Source organism: Bubalus bubalis, chromosome 22 (genome assembly GCF_019923935.1).
Source record: "Bubalus bubalis isolate 160015118507 breed Murrah chromosome 22, NDDB_SH_1, whole genome shotgun sequence".
NCBI lineage: Eukaryota > Metazoa > Chordata > Mammalia > Artiodactyla > Bovidae > Bubalus > Bubalus bubalis.
The window spans coordinates 60,970,705-60,988,178 of record NC_059178.1 but is presented as its reverse complement, the minus strand read 5'-3'; the positions used below and the strand labels follow the sequence as shown (position 1 = coordinate 60,988,178).

At 58.8% G+C, this 17,474-nt stretch overlaps 1 protein-coding gene across 4 annotated transcripts in view; it reads right to left on the bottom strand.

The window, feature by feature from the left end:
* Positions 1–17,474, bottom strand: part of NFATC1 (nuclear factor of activated T cells 1) — a gene marked incomplete at its 5' end in the record, with an annotated part of 63,435 nt that overhangs the window by 28,443 nt on the left and 17,518 nt on the right. For all 4 annotated transcript variants that reach the window (XM_045164062.1, XM_045164063.1, XM_045164060.1 and 1 more), the window contains 2 exon segments: positions 7,813–7,945; positions 13,880–13,935. In XM_045164062.1, coding sequence (XP_045019997.1) covers positions 7,813–7,945; positions 13,880–13,935 — 189 coding nt within the window.

Below are 17,474 nucleotides of genomic sequence, written 5' to 3'. Positions count from 1 at the left end.
CAGATGCGACCCCTCCCCTCCAATCTGCACACCCATGGTCAGCAGCGGCCACAGCCTGGGGCTTCTGCAGTAAGCACCATCCCCTCAGCCTGGGGCCCCATGTGGAAGCCACTTCAGGAGACGCCTCGACTGGGTCCGAGCCCCACGTGCCTCCTGACTGGGGCTCCAGCCCTGAGTCCCACATCCCAGTGAGGCGGTGGGGAGAGGGGGCCGGGGGCCTTGATGGAGTCACCAGTCCTACGGGTCACAGGCCCCACGATGCGCCTGCCTGCTGCCCGCTGGGAAGCCCGGTGTGAGGCGGCTCCCGCGCGGGCGAGGTGGCCTCTCCAGGAGCCGGCCGCCTGCCTGGGGTGGTCCGGGCTCCAGGCCGCGGCTCCGTGGACCATGCTGCGGAGCGGGGGAGGCTTCCAGCCAGCACCATAGGAAGCGGCAGGGGGCGCGCTGCGGCGGGGCCTTCCAACGGGGCAGCACTGGCGCCTGTCACCAGACAAGCCCCGCGGCTGCTCCTGCGCATGCGCGGGCCGGACGGCGCCGGTTACGCCCTGCGCCGGCGCGGACGTGCAGGGCCCAGGGCCTCGGAGCAGCATGTCCGGCAGGTTAAAACAAGGCCCTCGGGGCTCCTCTCCCACGCCGGGTTCTCAGCCTCGTGCCAGGGCAGGCTCACCTCCTTCCTCAGGTGCCCCTCCAGCGCTTTAACCAGCCCCCTGCCCACCCCACCTGCTCTGGAGTTGCTGTGGGGAAATGCCGGGGCTGGTCTGCCTGCTGCGCAGCAGCAGCCACACCACCGGGGCTGGCGGAGGGCGGGAGCAGGAGGGCGTCTGTGTGGCCGCGGGCACTGGCGTCAGGTCGTGAGTCCATGCGGACCCCGAGTCCCCACCACAGAGGGTGGACGTGACCCAGGTTGCGTCCCCCCACCCGCAGCCCCGGGTTCCCACGGGCGCACAGCTCCGGCTCCTCGGTGACCCGGCCGAGCGGGACCTCCTTGCTCAGACGTCTTCCCGTGTGTGCATCCCGCGCTCGCCCCCACCCTGAAGCCGCAGCACGAGGCCATCTCGACAGCTCCGTTTGGGAAGAAACTCGTGCTCTTAAGGAGATGACCCCTCTCCCCCCGCCCACCCTGGGGGCTTCACACGGTGCTGGGACGGTGACTGAGAGAGACTCCAGCGAGTCAGCCCCGCCGGGGGCACTTCCAGGCAGTGTGCGGCAGACGCGGGGTCCTGGCACACCTGCCCGCTCTCCTCACGACACCTGGCATGGCATGCAGACGGAGACGACTGGACAAGAAACAGTGACAGACACCGAGAAGAGGCACTTTTCTGACAGACGGACGGACATGGCCACACCCGGGTCGAGGGCCAGCGTCCACACAGTACGTGGGTGGGTGGACTTGGGCCCCGGAAGCACCTGCCGGCTGCGTGGCCTCCAGGCTGACCCCACGGCCCCCAGTCAGGTGACGTCCAGCTAGGAGGGGACTGAGGGCCCAACAAGCATGGTTTCTGCTGGAGCAGGAGGAGCCAGGGTTGGGCTGAGCCCACAGTCCAAGGGGCTGCTGCCAACGGACCTGCCCCACACGGGTGCTGGGCGGTGAGACCCGGAGCCCAGTGACGGCGTCTGGAGGTGGACAGCAGGGAGGAGGCGGGTCAGCGAGGGGAGAGGGCCGACGCCGCAGGGCCGTGGTCCAGAGAGAGGGTCTTACTGTCCATTGACATGGGGAATGCAGGACACAGGGGACACGGGGACATGGGACACAGGGAGGGGGACACAGGACACAGGGAAAGGGGGACACGGGACATGGGACACAGGAGACACGGGACACAGGGAGGGGGACACACGGGACACGGGGACATGGGGGGCACAGCAAAGGGGACACAGTGTGGGGGGGCATCTGTGAGCCAGGTGGGCCAGGCCCCCCTCCCCAACCTGGCACCCCCAGCACCTGAGCTGACTGCAGCCTCCCCAGGCGGGCGGGGACCTCTGGGAGACACCGCCCTGGCGCCTGGAACGCCACCTGAGGACAGCAGGAGCGTGAGCCCGCCCAGCCCCGCCCGCACAGGAGAGGCTGTCCTCTCGGAGAGCAAAGCCCAAACTGTCTTCTGTTTGTTACGTGACATTCGAGCTATGAACACAGACATCCGCAACATAACCTCAGGGCATGGTTTCTGAGGCAGGAATCGTGGGCATGGAGCTGCCTGAGCTGCCAGCCCCAGTGAGAGGGCACCTCTATGCGTGTCCTGGGCAGAAGGGAGCCGTGGGGGTGGGCGGCTGGACCAGAGGACGAGGGGACTCGAGCGCACGACAGCAAGAGTGACGTCTCCTCCTCTGCGGACAAGCTCCGGCCTCCCCACGCACTTGCATCAGGTCCTGGGTCCCAGAGGACAAGCTCCCGGCTTGGGGCGGGAACCTCACAACTGCAGCAGGCGCTGAGACCTCAGGTCTGTGCTGGCAGGAGCTCCGGCCTAGCCCGATGGGGGTCCCCCCAGCCATCCTGGGGGTGCTGCCCGGCAGCTCTGCAGGAGCATCAAGGGGACACCAAGAGACAGAGCAACCGCAGGCTTGGGCCCGCTGAGATGGACCAGCCTCACGGCTCTAAGGCAGACGTGGGGTGCGAGCTGGTGAGGCGGCCTGGCCATCCGTGGCTATGGCACCGCTGGGTTGGCCCTGCCTGGGGATCCGACTCCCCTGATTAGGCTGACGATGGATGGCAGGCAGAACAGACAAAATGAACCGAGTGGGTTGCTTTTGGGTTTCACCCGGTGCTGCAAAAGCTGCATCAGAAGGACCGTGCCTCACCCTCTTGCGTTTGGTCCAGGCAGCTGCGCGTCCGGGGCTGTGACTCATTGGGGGCCCTGGGGTGACCTCTGTGTGAGTGCCTCATGGGGATCTGGAGTCGCCAAGTCGCTCTGTGAGGTTGTGCCTGGGGGCCCGGCCTCACGCCTGACTCAGACCGCCTCAGGTTTCGGTGGCCGGTGGCCCTCGGTGTCCACCCTCTACCCTCCTCGTTCCACCGTGTGTGATGGTCTCTGCAGGGGATGCCTGGTGTGGCTGTGCTGGGCTCTGGGCCCAGACCCCCACGGAAAGGGTGCCCACGTTCTTTCCCACCAGTTCAGGCCCCTGATTCACCCACCCTCATCGTTCCTCTCTTCCAAGCTCCGACCCCTCCCTGCAGAGTCGAGGCCTGGCAGCAGCCTGAAGCAGTCATTGGTCAAGACAGCCGACGGTACTGACCCCATGGAGGCCTTTAGAGGTGAACAGTCTCCAGTCCCCACCGAATGCCTGGGCTCTCCACCACCAGGTCCAGATAGCAAGGCCAGCAGCACGCAGGCCAGACCCACAGCAAGGAGCTGAGGCCCACAGCAAAGAGTGTCCAAGCCCCCTCCCCCAACTCATCCCTCTGGGGCCAGCAGCAGGGCCCTGGACACACGGGCGACCAGCTCCCAGCTCCCCTGTGTGGCAAGTTTAATGTGGAAAGAGCTGGAAACACAGATCCCTCATCCCTGGCTGGAGCTGTGAGGGAACCCATAAAGCTGGGGTTTAATAACAGCAGGAGAAGCCTAGCCAAGTGCCCGCATGAGCCCCCACCCTGCCCGGCCCCCCGGCCACACGGCTGAGCTGACTTGCAAGGTTCCAGAACACCCAGGGACACTGGCCAGGCCACCAACCACAGCGGCTCTCCCCCCACCACCCTCCCGCCTGCACCTGGCCCCACTCGGCCTTCAGGCGGAAGTTTAGGGGCTGTAGGCCCAGGACGGACACCCCAGCCCTCCGCCCACGTGGGGGGAACACTGTAGCACCTGCCTGGCCAGGGGCCGACGGGTCCTCTGAGACGAGGCGAGGCCAGCCAGGCCCTGGTGTGGACAGAGGTCCATCTGCAACCCTCTCTTCGGCCCCCTGTTCCCACCAGGAGACGAGATGAGAAAGCTCAGCCTGGGGCCCTCAGGGCGAAGGACGGGGACAGGTTGAAGCCCCAGCTTCAGTGAGCTCTGGACACGGCTGCTCCAAGCAAGCAACTCGGGCTGTGCACACACACACGCACGCATACACACACACACACGTGTCTCAGATCAGAGGCACGGCTCCCTGTGGTCAAGGCCACAAAGATGCAGCTGTGACACAGGGTGGGGAGGGGACGTGGGGGCCCATTGGGATCTGCGACCTGAGGGGACGCTGAAAAGTGGGCACCCGCGAGGCCTGGCTCAGAGGAGTGGTCAGAGGGTGGCCTGGGGGCGGCCCCCGAAGTTCACTGCCGGGTGTGCACACTGGCTTCTGGGAGGTCAAGACTCGGGATGGAATGTCAGTGCCACGAACTCGGGGAAAGACGAGCCAGGCGCCCAGCAGAAAGGTCAGCCCAGAGCTGGCTGTGAGGCAAGGTCGCGGGGCTGACGGCCCAGGCGGGACAGCTGCCTGCCCGTGACTCCGGCCACCAGCCCTAGCCACCCGGCTGACCTGGACCCGGCAAGTGTGCGACCCTCGGCCTCAGGCTCTTGGAGATGGCTTCTCCATCGGCGGAGGCCATGTGGGCGCCTGAGTGTCCCCAGGGCTTTCTCACGATCCCGGCAAAGCTCCTGGACCCTCGTGTCCTGAGCAACAAGTAGGCAGGGGGCCAGGTGCCACGGCCAGCAGTCCGGGGAACAGCTAGAAGCATCTCAGACCAGAGACAGGCTCTTCAGACCCCAGGCTCTGCTGGACTCTCAACTCAGTAGCACGCAGACTTCCCTCTGTGACCCTGAGGTCATTAGTTGGGCTTCTTCCCCTGCGTGCGGGCTGCCTGTCCCAGGGGCACCAGGCATTGCCAAGAATGCAAGCCCCAGGGACACAGCTAAAGTGGACACTGCCGTCCCCCAGACTTGGGGGCCTCCCCCCACAGGCAGGCTGCTTTGCATCTTTAACACAGCTGGTGCGTGGGAACTTAAGGACCGTCACTTGCTCCCACGACAGGACCAGGGCCTTCAGCTCAGTTACCCCAGAGACTGCACACTTCCTTTCAGAAGACTGCAAGTTAAACCCAGACGGTGACCAACCAGACATGGAGGGAAACACCCCGGCCGCATGCAGTGTCTGCAGCACAAGCGCCTGGATGTCTGCTCTGCTCTGCCCTCGACCTTCGCCCAGAGACACTGCACAGAGCCCGACCCCGCCCGCTCGGCTCGCCCTGGGTGTCCTACCGCAACTGGAGACTTCTCCCCACGAGGGAAAGAAAATGCAAGTGAAAGTCACTCAGCCGTGTGCGACTCTTTGCAACCCCATGGACTGTAGCCCTCCAGGCCAAAATACTGGAGTGGTTGCCATGCCCTCCTCCAGGGTTCTTTCTGACCCAGGGATTGAACCCAGGTCTCCAGCATTGCAGGTGGATTCTTTACCATCTGAGCCACCAGGGAAGGGACCCAAACTGCCTGGGCGCCACATAGGCCAGCAGCCAGGACTCCCTTCCAGGCTGAACAGCTGATGCTAACGTGATTTGGCGGACGGCTAGGGACAGGGGGCTGCGGTGGGTTTCCCTGCGGTCGAGGCTTCCGGGGGTGAGGGCAGGGTTGAGGCACGATGTGGGGAGGGGGCGGGGGTGTGGGCTCTGCCTGCCTGCCCCCCAGCACCACCACTGTTGTGAAGACTCAGCCTGAAGCTGAGGAGGCAGTGACAGTGGCAAGAACACCAAACCCAAAACCGGAAACTTGAATTCTGTTTTTTCATTCATGCATTTATTTTTTTTTTTAAAGAAAAAAAAACAACACACATATGGGGACGGCCCCTGTGACTTGGTAAGAAGTCAGGGCTGCCTAGGGGCTGCTCACAGGGAACCTGCAGTCCAGTGGAGTGTCTGTGATCACAGCCCCTTGGGGCATGGAGACCACTCAGGAAGGAGGGCAGGGCTGGGCTCCAGGGGCAGGTGGCATGGCCCCCTTGGCCTCTGGGGATGAAGCAAATGCCCAGGAGAGATGTGAAAGGAGACCAGGCCACACGGCCATGCTCTGGACAGACAGACAGATGGACAGAGGATTTGCAGGTGGAGCAGGGTCACCAGCTGAAAGGGGCATTCCGGGCAGACATAGAGAATAGAGTGTGGAATCGGGGCAGGTCACTGCTGGCGGAGGGGCCTGCAGGACTGATCGACAGCTGCAGGGAAGGGGAGACGGGGGCCCCAAGACAGCCCCGCCCACGACCTCAGCAACGTCTCTTTGGGGGCCTCAGTACCCCCATCTGAAAGGCCCCGTGAACACTGGGGCATCTGTGTTAGTGGGAGGTGAACCTGGAGTGAAATGTAGGAAACGATGTTTGAACTAGTTTCTAAACCGCTTCAGAAAGTGATTTTTTCTTTATAACGTTCAATTTTTAGTCAACCATACTTGAATTTTAATTAGTACGTGATTGTTACATTTTCAAGTCAACACTGAATATTTCTGCCACCAGGGCCGCAGTACTGTGTCCAACAGCAGGCAGGACTTGAGAGGTGCACCCAGTACTGGCCACAGATGTGCAGACGGGCCCAGGGCAGGAGGGCGGACGTTCTCCTCGTGCACGGGCCCACGGCAGCACGTTCCTGCGGCTCTGTCCACGTGCACGCTCGTGACGCGGTGACTTTACAGCAAAACCACGTTATTCAAACCTGGAGAGCCTTGGCTACTGTTTTCCTGGAAAACAGTTAATTCTACTGTCTGATGGCCACAGGTTTTCCAGGGCTTTCTGTCAGCTAGTCTATTGTGACACAGAGGGTTTCACATTTAGAGAAAACTGAAGCCTCCAAAAACATCTTCATAAGGACATAGATGCTTTTGCAATTAGTTCCAAGTATGTGATTTCCCTCTTAGATAACAGGGATCTCTCAAGTATTCAGAACAAAAGCCACAGTGTAACAGCTGCACTTACATCACACAACGGGACCAGGGCTCGGCCCTCTCTGCACACAGACCTGCCTGCCTGGAGGAGGTGGCGGGGGCCGCGGCACCAGGCTGCAGGGCTGAGCTCTGCTGGGAAACAACTGCCTCGAGTTCAGGGGTGAAGCAACAACCGTGTTGCTCTCCTTAAGAAAATAGCCTGGAACATGGAACAGGTGCAAACAGGCCTTTTTAGAATGAGAAACCACCCTTCAAGTGTGTGAATGGACCATGTGAACAAGGTGTTTTTGCTCAAGCAAAGGGTGTTTGGTGAAATACCATCACCGACTCAATGGACATGAACTTCAGCAAACTGCGGGTGATAGCGGAGAACAGGGAGGCCTGGCGTGCTGCAGTCCACGGGGTTGCAAAGAGTCAGACGCGACTGAGCGACGGAACAACAAAGGGTGTTTGGGGGCGAGAGCCTCCCGGCCAAGGGGAGAGGCAATTTTCCAGCCGAGAGTTTTATGTGGGACGTCAGCTTGGGGACAGGACCATCATGTTAGTGAATGACCACACCAGTCACCAGCCTCAGGCCTCAGGTTTATTTCTCAAGCACCTGCAAAATCATGACAACTATTTGCATTTCCACCTTAAGCATCTCGAGAATTTAAATTCACGCCGAGGCCACCTCATCAGCTTCTGAGAACGAAACAGCTGCACCTTCTCACCCCCTTGGCGGTTTCACATTGGCAAGCAGCCTCCAAAGGGTCAGTAATCACCCCCAAATGCAGCCCCAGCCCCACAGTAATGAAGGAAAGCACACCAAAAGCTCCACTTCTGTTTGGAGGAACCGACGATGAGCTCTTGCTAACAGGACATGACGGCCGGGCCCACAGTGTGACCACACGGTTTGAAGCGACTGAAACGTCAGGGTCCCTGCTTTTCTTTTAGGAAAAGCACCCCGTGGGTTCGTTGGCATTTACGGTTAGAAAGAGAGCGTTACCGTTGGCAGGCAGGTAGGTGAAGTGCTGGTACTGGCTCCGCTTCCTCTTCCCGTTGCAGACGTAGAAGTTGACCTGCACAGGGCTGGTTATCCTCTGGTTGCGGAAAGGCGGGATCTCCACCACCAGCGAGTTCTAGAGAGAAAGAGGTAGGTGAGGGCGGTGAGCGACTCACAAGCCAGGGACACAAGCACCCACACTCCCCTACCCCCCCGAGAGTGAGACACGCAGGTTTCTTCTTGGAGAGGCCGGCCCGAGTGCCTGAGGCCCAGAGCTCCTGCATGGCCAGAGCCCAGAGGGGGCTGAGGGGGGTGTGCGGGGAGGAGGCGGGGGCTTCATCTAAGATGCCGCCGACTGAGTCAGGAGAGAAGTCGTGAGCACAGGTGCCAAGAGGGGACCAGCCACTGGGCAGGACCCCACGCCTCTCTGTCCCCAAACCCAAGCATGACCTGTAGGAAACTAATAAGCCCCCAGGCACCGACTTGCAGTGGACCCAGGAGCACCTGTCCAGGTAACTGGCAGCAGAGACCCAGGGCAAGTGCCCCCCTGGAGATGCTCCATGCCAATGGCCCAAAGCCCGAGCCACGACCCCAACAATGGATGGGGACAGGAAGGTGGACAGGCAGGCACGATAGACCAGGAGTTTATGGAGGCTGTTGTTACCCTTCCAGGTTTTAAATGAAAGATCAGCAACATCTGCACCAAACTGCCCCCTTTTAAGTACAGATACACAGAGGAGTCGCTGGGGCAGGGCCAACGTGTGTTGTGGGGGAAGAAAGCAGGGAGGGTCTGCGTGCTCAGGTGCCCAGCCATCCACACGAGGGCCCAACCTCAGCACCAAAGAGAGGCCCTGATTTTGGGGGTGGGGTAGGGCAAGATTTCACATCCTAAAAGGTTTCTTCAATGATTTTTATCATATGATTTCAGTTAACAAGAGGAAAACGTACAAGAGAAATCCGTGGCATCACTTTTTTTTTAAGAGTTATTGTAGCCAATTAACAGCAAAATTGATTGGATCCAGTTAATAATGAAATCTTAAGAATGTTTAAACAGGAAAGTGAGAACTTCAGGGCAACTCTTCCCTTTACAGGTGAAAACATGAGGCACAGTCTGCTGCTAAGGGCAGCTGGTGGGGGGGTGGGGGGCAGGACCAGGCCTGCAGCCTGCTCTGGGCTCCGTCTCCTGGGACCACATGTGTGCCAGAAAGTGCATTTCTGTTGTTTTAATAACTTCATCCCATTTGGAACAAGACGCAGTCAGTGGAGCAAAGGGTGGGTGACCCGGCAAGGGCATGTGTGCTCAGTCAGACCCCTGCCGGGGCTGCACCTCTGCCAAGTCTGTGCCTCAGCCCCGCAGCCTGTGTCTGGGAGCCTGGCTTGGGTCGGACAGGCCTGCACTTCAGCCTGGGCTCTGACATCTCCAAGTCTTCGCTCCACCACTGGCAGAGGGGAGAGGATGAGGAAGACGCTCCTCGGGGCAGTGGTCTGAGGAAGGGACTGCCGGGAATGCTGGCACCAGTACACAGCTGGTGCTCAGTGGCGGCAGACATTGGAGTCAACAGCAGAAACGAGGACAAGAGACAGAAAGGCAGAGGGCTTGCTCAAGTTGAGACCAGAACCATAGCTGGGACGCACCGGGACATGCCCGGTGGGGCAAGGAACCTGTAGCAGGTTCCACGTCGGGGGGCCAGGTGCTCTTCGTTCCAAGTGACTGGAGGACTGTGTTTAGATGTGGGCACAGACTGATATGCTGGACAGGTTATTAGATCATGATGAAGCACTAAATGTGCAGGGAGGGTAGAGGTCAGAAGGGAAACCTGTCTCTCCAGCACCAGGGCGAGAAGTCCAAACGGCCCTCAGCACATTCGTGCCACTTACTTTGAGAAAACCCACCATCTACACTTCTCATGGTCATACATAAACCACACACACAGTGCCACCCAACCTTATTGAAATGGATAACGTGTATGTACGTGTGTGTGTGTATAGATACATGCCAACTGTATACACTGCTTAAGGTCATACATAAACCACACACGCAGTGCCACCCAGCCTTGTTGAAATGGATAATGTGTATGTATGTGTGTGTGCATGTAGATACACGCCCATGACAGGAAAAGGGTGGAAGGAAATGCGCCCACGTGTTAATGGTGGCCACATCCCACTGAAATTTCACTAGGCGTTTTCCTTTTTAAACTTTGTTAATATCGTCCAAGTTTCCACAATGAATATGGCACGCTTTCATAATTAGAAGAAATATATGAAAGTAAACTTCATTTAAGAGATAAGAAAGGTGAAACCATAAACCTGAAGCACATCGCTGTTCACATGCTTTTCTCTCAGAACACACGATTGATAATGGTTAAGTTTTCTTTAAAATATGCACTGTTCACAGTGGAAAAGGAAACCCAACAATGGAAAATCTGAACATGCAAACTTGGCGGAATTATTTCGATGCCAAAAATGCACAGTTTCTGCTGGCCTCTCCTTCCTGCCCAGGGAGAATGGGTGGGTAGCCCGGGGGCAGAGGACTTGGGCCTACAGGGGGCCTGGAACCTGGAGCCAAGGGCCTCTGTTTCGGGGTGACCGCCAGTGGCTGGTATTGGTCACAGCAAACCTGAGGTCCACCTCTGTAACTGTGGGGCCCGTGGGGCCTGGAGTCCTTGTCCAGAAGTGCAGTTCCTAAGCCAGCAGCATCTCCCCAAGGGAACCAGGGGGAGCCATGAGGCAGCGTGTGAGGTTAGAGGCCTGGACACCCTGGGGGGTGGTGACAGTGGGATACAGGTGTCCTCCCTGGGCCTGGGAGGAAAGGTTGCCCTTGATACCATTTGGAAAGGTTTCTGTAAATGCATCAGTGCTTGGAAAAGGAAGCTAAAGTCACAGGTAAAGATGCTTGTGGTAGTTATGTATGGATGTGAGAGCTGGACCATAGAGTAGGCTGAGCGCCGAAGAATTGATGCTTTCAAATTATGGTGCTGGGGAAGACTTGAGAGTCCCTTGGACAGCAAGATCAAACCAGTCAATTCAACAGGAAATCAACCCTGAATATTCACTGGAAGGACTGATGCTGAAGCTGAAGCTCCAGTACTTTGGCCACCTGATGCAAAAAGCTGACTCACTGGAAAAGACCCTGATGCTGCGAAAGACTGAAGGCAGCAAGAGGAGGAGGCAACAGGATGAGATGGCTGGATGGCATCATCGACTCAATGGACATGAGTTTGAGCAAGCTCTGGGAGTTGGTGAAGGACAGGGAAGTCTGGTATGCTGGAGTCCATGGAGTTGCAAAGAGCTGGACATGACTTAGCAGCTCAACAACAGCATGCTTCTTCCTGATGAAGCCACCTGTGTGGAGGGAGGGGATTCCAGACACAGGGCAGAGGGTACCGGGATCACGTCTGCAAATCTTGCAGCCGATGGAGAAAATTCAGTCCTTATCATGAATGAGACTTTGAACAATGACTCCCACTGCCTGTGCTCTCAGGAATGGACCGTCCACACGCCACCATTAAGAGGGGCCAGGGGGACGAGGGAGAGACAGTGGAGGAACTTTGAACTTCAAAAAATCACCATAGGATATAAGAGTAATATAAAATAATTAAATATAAATCTATTACATTTAAATTATTAATTACCTCATTCAAGATGTTTGTATTCTTATTTTTTCTGCACTTGATAAAACATTCTCAGAGAAATGTTGATGTGTCTTATGGCGATTATATATTTTTTCTTTTCCCTTATATTTCTTTTGATTTTTGCTTTATGTATCTTTGTTTCTTTGCTGTTAGGTGTCTAACGGTTTATAATATCTATCTTCTTTGTCAATTGTACCTTTTATCATTAAAAAAATTTATCTTTTTTCATTTAAAATAAATAAGTTTAAAATTTTTAAAGTAAAGGATTTTTAAAAGAAAAAAAATCACCTGCCAGCCTGTGCATTGTTACCTGAAGGTTCCTCCTGCTCTGTGAAGACAAAGGAGGACAGACACTCGGAGGTGGACAGTAATCCAACCCGTCAATAAACACTTCAGACACAAGGTCTCCACACCCCAACCAGAAGGCAGGGACTGGGAGTGTGGGTGAGAGCACAGGGCTGCTCTGCTGATTCTTACAAAATAAAGATGCAGGCCGAAAGGCGTACCGTGTCAGTGCTCATCCAGAGGAAGGAGAAGCCTCTGCCGACTTCAGACAGAAACACAACAAGAAGGCACCAGTCTTCCTCAGGCCCCCTCCTGCTTCTCCCTCAGCCCCCTGGTTCTCTCTCAGGCCCCCTGGTTCTCTCTCAGGTCCCCTGGTTCTCCCTCAGCCCCCTGGTTCTCCCTCAGGCCTCCTGGTTCTCCCTCAGGCCCCCCTGGTTCTCTCTCAGGCCTCCTGGTTCTCCCTCAGGCCCTCCCGGTTCTCTCTCAGGCCTCCTGGTTCTCCCTCAGGCCTCCTGGTTCTCCCTCAGGCCCCCTGGTTCTCCCTCAGCCCCCTGCTTCTCCCTCAGGCCCCCTCCTGGTTCTCTCTCACGCCCCTGTGGTTCTCCCTCAGGCCTCCTGGTTCTCTCTCAGGCTCCCCGGTTCTCTCTCAGGCCCTCCCGGTTCTCCCTCAGGCCTCCTGGTTCTCCCTCAGGCCTCCTGGTTCTCCCTCAGGCCTCCTGGTTCTCCCTCAGCCCCCTGGTTCTCCCTCAGCCCCCTGGTTCTCTCTCAGACCCTCCTGGTTCTCCCTCAGGCCCCCTCCTAGTTCTCTTTCAGGCCTCCTGGTTCTCTCTCAGGCCCTCCTGGTTCTCCCTCAGCCCCCTGGTTCTCCTTCAGGCCTCCTGGTTCTCTCTCAGGCCCTCCTGGTTCTCTCTCAGGCCCCCCGATTCTCTCTCAGGCCTGCCTGGTTCTCCCTCAGGCCCCCTGGTTCTCCCTCAGGCCTCCTGGTTCTCCCTTAGCCCCCCTGGTTCTCTCTCAGGCCCCTGTGGTTCTCCCTCAGGCCTCCCGGTTCTCTCTCAGGCCCCCTAGTTCTCTTTCAGGCCCCCCGATTCTCTCTCAGGCCCCCCGGTTCTCTCTCAGGCCCCCCGGTTCTCTCTCAGGCCCTCCCGGTTCTCCCTCAGGCCTCCTGGTTCTCCCTCAGCCCCCTGGTTCTCTCTCAGACCCTCCTGGTTCTCCCTCAGGCCCCCTCCTAGTTCTCTTTCAGGCCTCCTGGTTCTCTCTCAGGCCCTCCTGGTTCTCCCTCAGCCCCCTGGTTCTCCTTCAGGCCTCCTGGTTCTCTCTCAGGCCCTCCTGGTTCTCCCTCAGGCCTCTTGGTTCTCTCTCAGGCCTCCGGGTTCTCCCTCAGGCCCCCTCCTAGTTCTCTCTCAGACCTCCTGGTTCTCCCTCAGCGCCCTGGTTCTCTCTCAGGCCCTCCTCCTGGTTCTCCCTCAGGCCCCCTCCTGGCTCTTCCTTAAGTGTGAGCAGCCACAAATACCACGGAGGCCAAGTGTACAGATGGGCACCTGCAGGCCCTGCGCCCTGCAGAGGGTGGGTGGGCACAGCAGACCTCGGGTCTGCAGGTGCCCTGGCTGCTGGCCAGCAGGACAAGCAGGTGGAGCAGCACTTAGATCTGACCTTGAGCTTGTGTCCTGGTGGGAGGAAGCGCGTGAGGAGCCAAAGACGCTGGTGGAAACCCTGGGCCCGCATGGCCAGGCAGTGAAGGGTGGGGCTCAGACTCTGGAGAGGGGGTCCTCCCGGAGGGCAGCGAGTCTGGGCTCCCTGGTGACAATGGCCAGTGGAGACCGCAGGCTCTGGGCATGTGTGTGCACCTCGTCTACCTGGTGGGGGCCCGCAGCCCAGAAGCTGCCTGGCTCTCTGCAGTCACCCCACGTCTGCGTTGTCTGCTCCCTGCGCTGCGCGTGCCGAGAGCACTTGGGTCAGGAGGCACTTCACAACCATTTCTACTCCTTGTTCTCTTTCTGTGTGCTCATCCGTGGTTCATTGCAACAAATCAGAAGCCATGTGCCTTGGGCCAGGAGCCCCTGTGTAGTCAAGAGCCTCTCCAGAGAGCACGTGGCCCCCTAGGCCGTCTGTCCACTCCCCCTACCCCCACAGCCACCCGTCTTGCCCACACTCACCGGCTTACACAGGTCTCCTTCAGTTTTTGCCTCCATCTCCCAGATGTGGTGCCCATCTGCAAGAAAGGATTCGGGAAGTCTGTTAATTCTGTCCCAAAAGGGAGGCCCCCAAATCACACCTGGATGCAGGCAGACGGGAGTCCTGCGATGAGAGGACCCACCCTTGCCCGGCTGGCTCAGCAGCAGCTGACGGGAGTGAGTCCCTGCATGACCGATCAACCAGAGAGTGGATGCCAGGACCCCAGGGGAGAAGCTCAAACAGACCTGACTGCAGGTCTGCAGCGGGGGCCTGGAGACCCCCACTCTGCAGGAGGGAGCCCTTGAGCATCCCTAGCTAGGGCCTTGAGCGTCCCTAGCGCCAGTCCTGGAAGGGGTCTACGTTCAAAGAGGGAGTAACCCAGGAGGAACGCAGGCAACCCAGGTAGGAAGGCCATCGTCTGGGATGTGAGCCTGAGTGCAGTGCACACAGTGGGAGCTGGGGCCTCATTACCTGGGCCTGAAGTGCCCTCGTGGGTCTTGGGAGCAGGGTTATTCTAATGAACTTGGCCCTAGAGCCACGGGTCCTGCCCTGCTCAGGGAAACTGGGGGCTGAATAAGAAAATCCTCTCTGAGACTACTCCTTGCCACATCAGGACACAGAAATGCAAAACACAAGGTATTTTTAACCTTACCCCGTGGCCGTTTGCATGTTTGAAAAAATGAAAAGGCTCCAGTGCCTGTGAAAGAAAGGGCCTATTGTCCCCGGGCCAGGCCCTGGAGGCGGCGAGGCCCAGGACCCGCTGGTTGGGGTGACAGAGCCGTGTTCCCGGTGCTAGGAAGCCCCTCTGGCAGGCATGCTTTGCCTACAAGGCCTAGTTGTTATTTGGAAGTAACAGATGTCAATCTCCTACATGGACCTCTTTGCACTTTTTTATAAAGTCGCTCCCCAAATGAATTGTTACATCTAGTAATGGTTCTGGGCCTAGTTTTTGCTTTCTCTCTGTTTTCCAAGAAGAAACGTATGTATTACAAATACTAAATTATAAATAAGTTAGACAGCATCGCCTTTTTCTCCCTCACAGTGCTGGCTGGGCAGGGGCGGAGGGTGGAGCAGAGAGGAAATGTGAGTCACAGAGAGGCCTGGACATGCCAGGCCACACCAGCCCCTCGGGACACCGAGTGCCCCCGCAGAGCATCCAGCAGATGACCCACTAGGGGATCAAACACTGCTGGAGCCAGGGGACCCGCATCCGTCCCTCCTCTAGGAAAAACCAACAGGAGATGGAAAGAACACCCCCGCCCTTAAAAGCGCCAGCATTCCGCAAGCAGCACACAGCTCCCATGAGGGCAGGGCTCAGGGAAGGAGCGACCCCAACTTGGGCGATAAACAGCAGAGGGTCCCTGGTACGCATGGAAAGCACCGTGGACACAGCTCCTGCGGTGTGGCCCAGACCCGCTATGGATGCGCCACTGGGCCCCACCCACCCCCACCGGTTTGAGGAAACCGAAATGACTCTTCCTGTAACCAAGCTCCCCACGTCCTTGGTGCCTTTTAAAAACAATTTTTCTTATGACAAAGCCCATCATTACCCCAAAACAGCTGTTAAGTGTTAAAACCTGAACAGCTGGGGCAAAGCCTTGCAACTGCTTCACCTCTGGTCCATAGAGGTTGACAGACCCCTTCACCCAGCATCCACTGCCCACCCTCCAGGAGGGTCCGCAGACCAGACCAGCCTCCCGGGAATGGGCTGCAGGTCCACAGGTGGAACAGCCATCACGGGAAACATGGGTGTGGAGAGGGCGGTGGGCGTGCGCATGGAGGACAAGCACGGCAGGAGGGGCCTTCCCCTCCAGGCCCTCGCGGGCCGTGCGACACCATCCCGTCCAGTGCTGGCCTGGGGTCCAGCGGTCCCACCGTGCAAGCAGATCCACAAGCTGACCAGCCTGGCCACTCACACAGGCTCACAGCCCTGTCGTAGTGTCTGAAAAGCACAGATCCCTGGAGACACAGAGAGACGAGCATGGAGCAAAGGGGAGAGACAGACGGGCCACTGAGGTCCAGCTCACAGGCACAGGGCTCCCACGTCCCTCACCCTGGCCTTGGGGCTCTGGCCCAGTCTCTGTTCTGTGGTCAGAAGTGCACACGCAGTCCTGCTCCAGGAGGAGGCCGGAGTGGCAGCCAGGGTGGCCAGTGCCTGCCCTGTGGGACCCCCACACGGGACACTCCCCAGTGGCCCCCACCCCGCTGACTGCTGACTCCTTGCACTGCCCCGGCCTGGGTCAGGTGCCCCCTGGCCTCTGGCGTCCTTGTCTGCAAAGCTGCTGGGAGGCCACTGGGTGTGGAACGCAGCCGTGGCCCCTACGGGAGGGGAGGCCGCGGGCCTGAATGGGCCTTTGTGCTCCAGCCTTATCAGGAGCTCGCTGGCCTCCTCAGTAGGAAACTGTGTGCAAGCCCAGGAGTAAAAATATTCCGAGTCATTAGGGAATTCCCTGCAGCCTGAGTCATCGGAAAGGCTTCCCCGCCACACCCGGCGGGAGGAGCCGGGCCTGGGAGGGGCTGCCCCGGCGCACGTCCTGCTCCATGCTCCACAGGGTGGGGACGGAGCAGGCCCGCCTGACGGAGGCCCGAGGGTCCCCAGCAGCTGACCCTGCCTGAAACGCGCTGGTTTCCAGCCCTCCGTGGGGCCAGGGTGGGGGTGCTGCCTCTGATGCCCGCATGGACAAGCAGATGTGCCTCTAGAGGGAAGGAAGGTCACTCCCTCGCCCAGGGGAGGAACGCGCGGGCACTCATGTGAGCCCACACACAGACCCACTGCGCATTGTGCGTGACACCAACAGCCGTCCATGGCAAGCGACAAGTAGGATGGGCACCCTCTGGCCTTCAGAGGGTGATGTTCTGATGCCCTCACGGGACACTTGGAGGACCTTGCAGGGTGGCAGAGCCGGGAATAGGATGCCATGGCCCCCGACCCCAGCAGGGCCCCACCCGCCTGTCATCTGCATTGAAGACCCTTGGGAAACACAACCCCCCAAGACTGCTGGAAACATTCAGTTCAGGGTCGTGGGAGGACCACTTGGCTCTGAGGCCCCAAGTGAGAAAAGCCTGAGGACCAGAGGGGCCTGGCCGCTGCTCTTTTCCACCCACTGGGGGCAGTGCTGTTTCTTGATGGCCAGTCCTGGGCAGTGGCGGGCCTTCCCCGCAGGAAACAAGTCCTGCTTCTGTTGCAAGGACTTAGGACTGAGGACGTAATGTTCTCTTCTGGGTCTGTGACCAAGTGGGGTTTGGGACCTCAGTAATAGGTGTGAACAGGTCTGGCAGAGAGGTGGTCTGGTCGTGTGGCTGGCGGTCATGCTGAACCCAATGATCCTCCAAGTCTGCACCCTGGGTGGTTTAGCCCTGAGCCTGGGCAGATGGGACCTGCCTGAGCCTCAGTGCCAAGGGGTCCCCCTCGAGTCTGGACCTTGAGGAGGCACAGTGTCCACTGGGATGCCCTGGGGGCCAGGCCCGTGCCCAGCCACACACAAGCTGCAGTGGACCATGTTGCCTGCTGAAGCCACCAGCTCAGGTGAGGTCTGCTGAGCTTCACGGTTTCCAGGAACCGCATGGAAAGGCTGG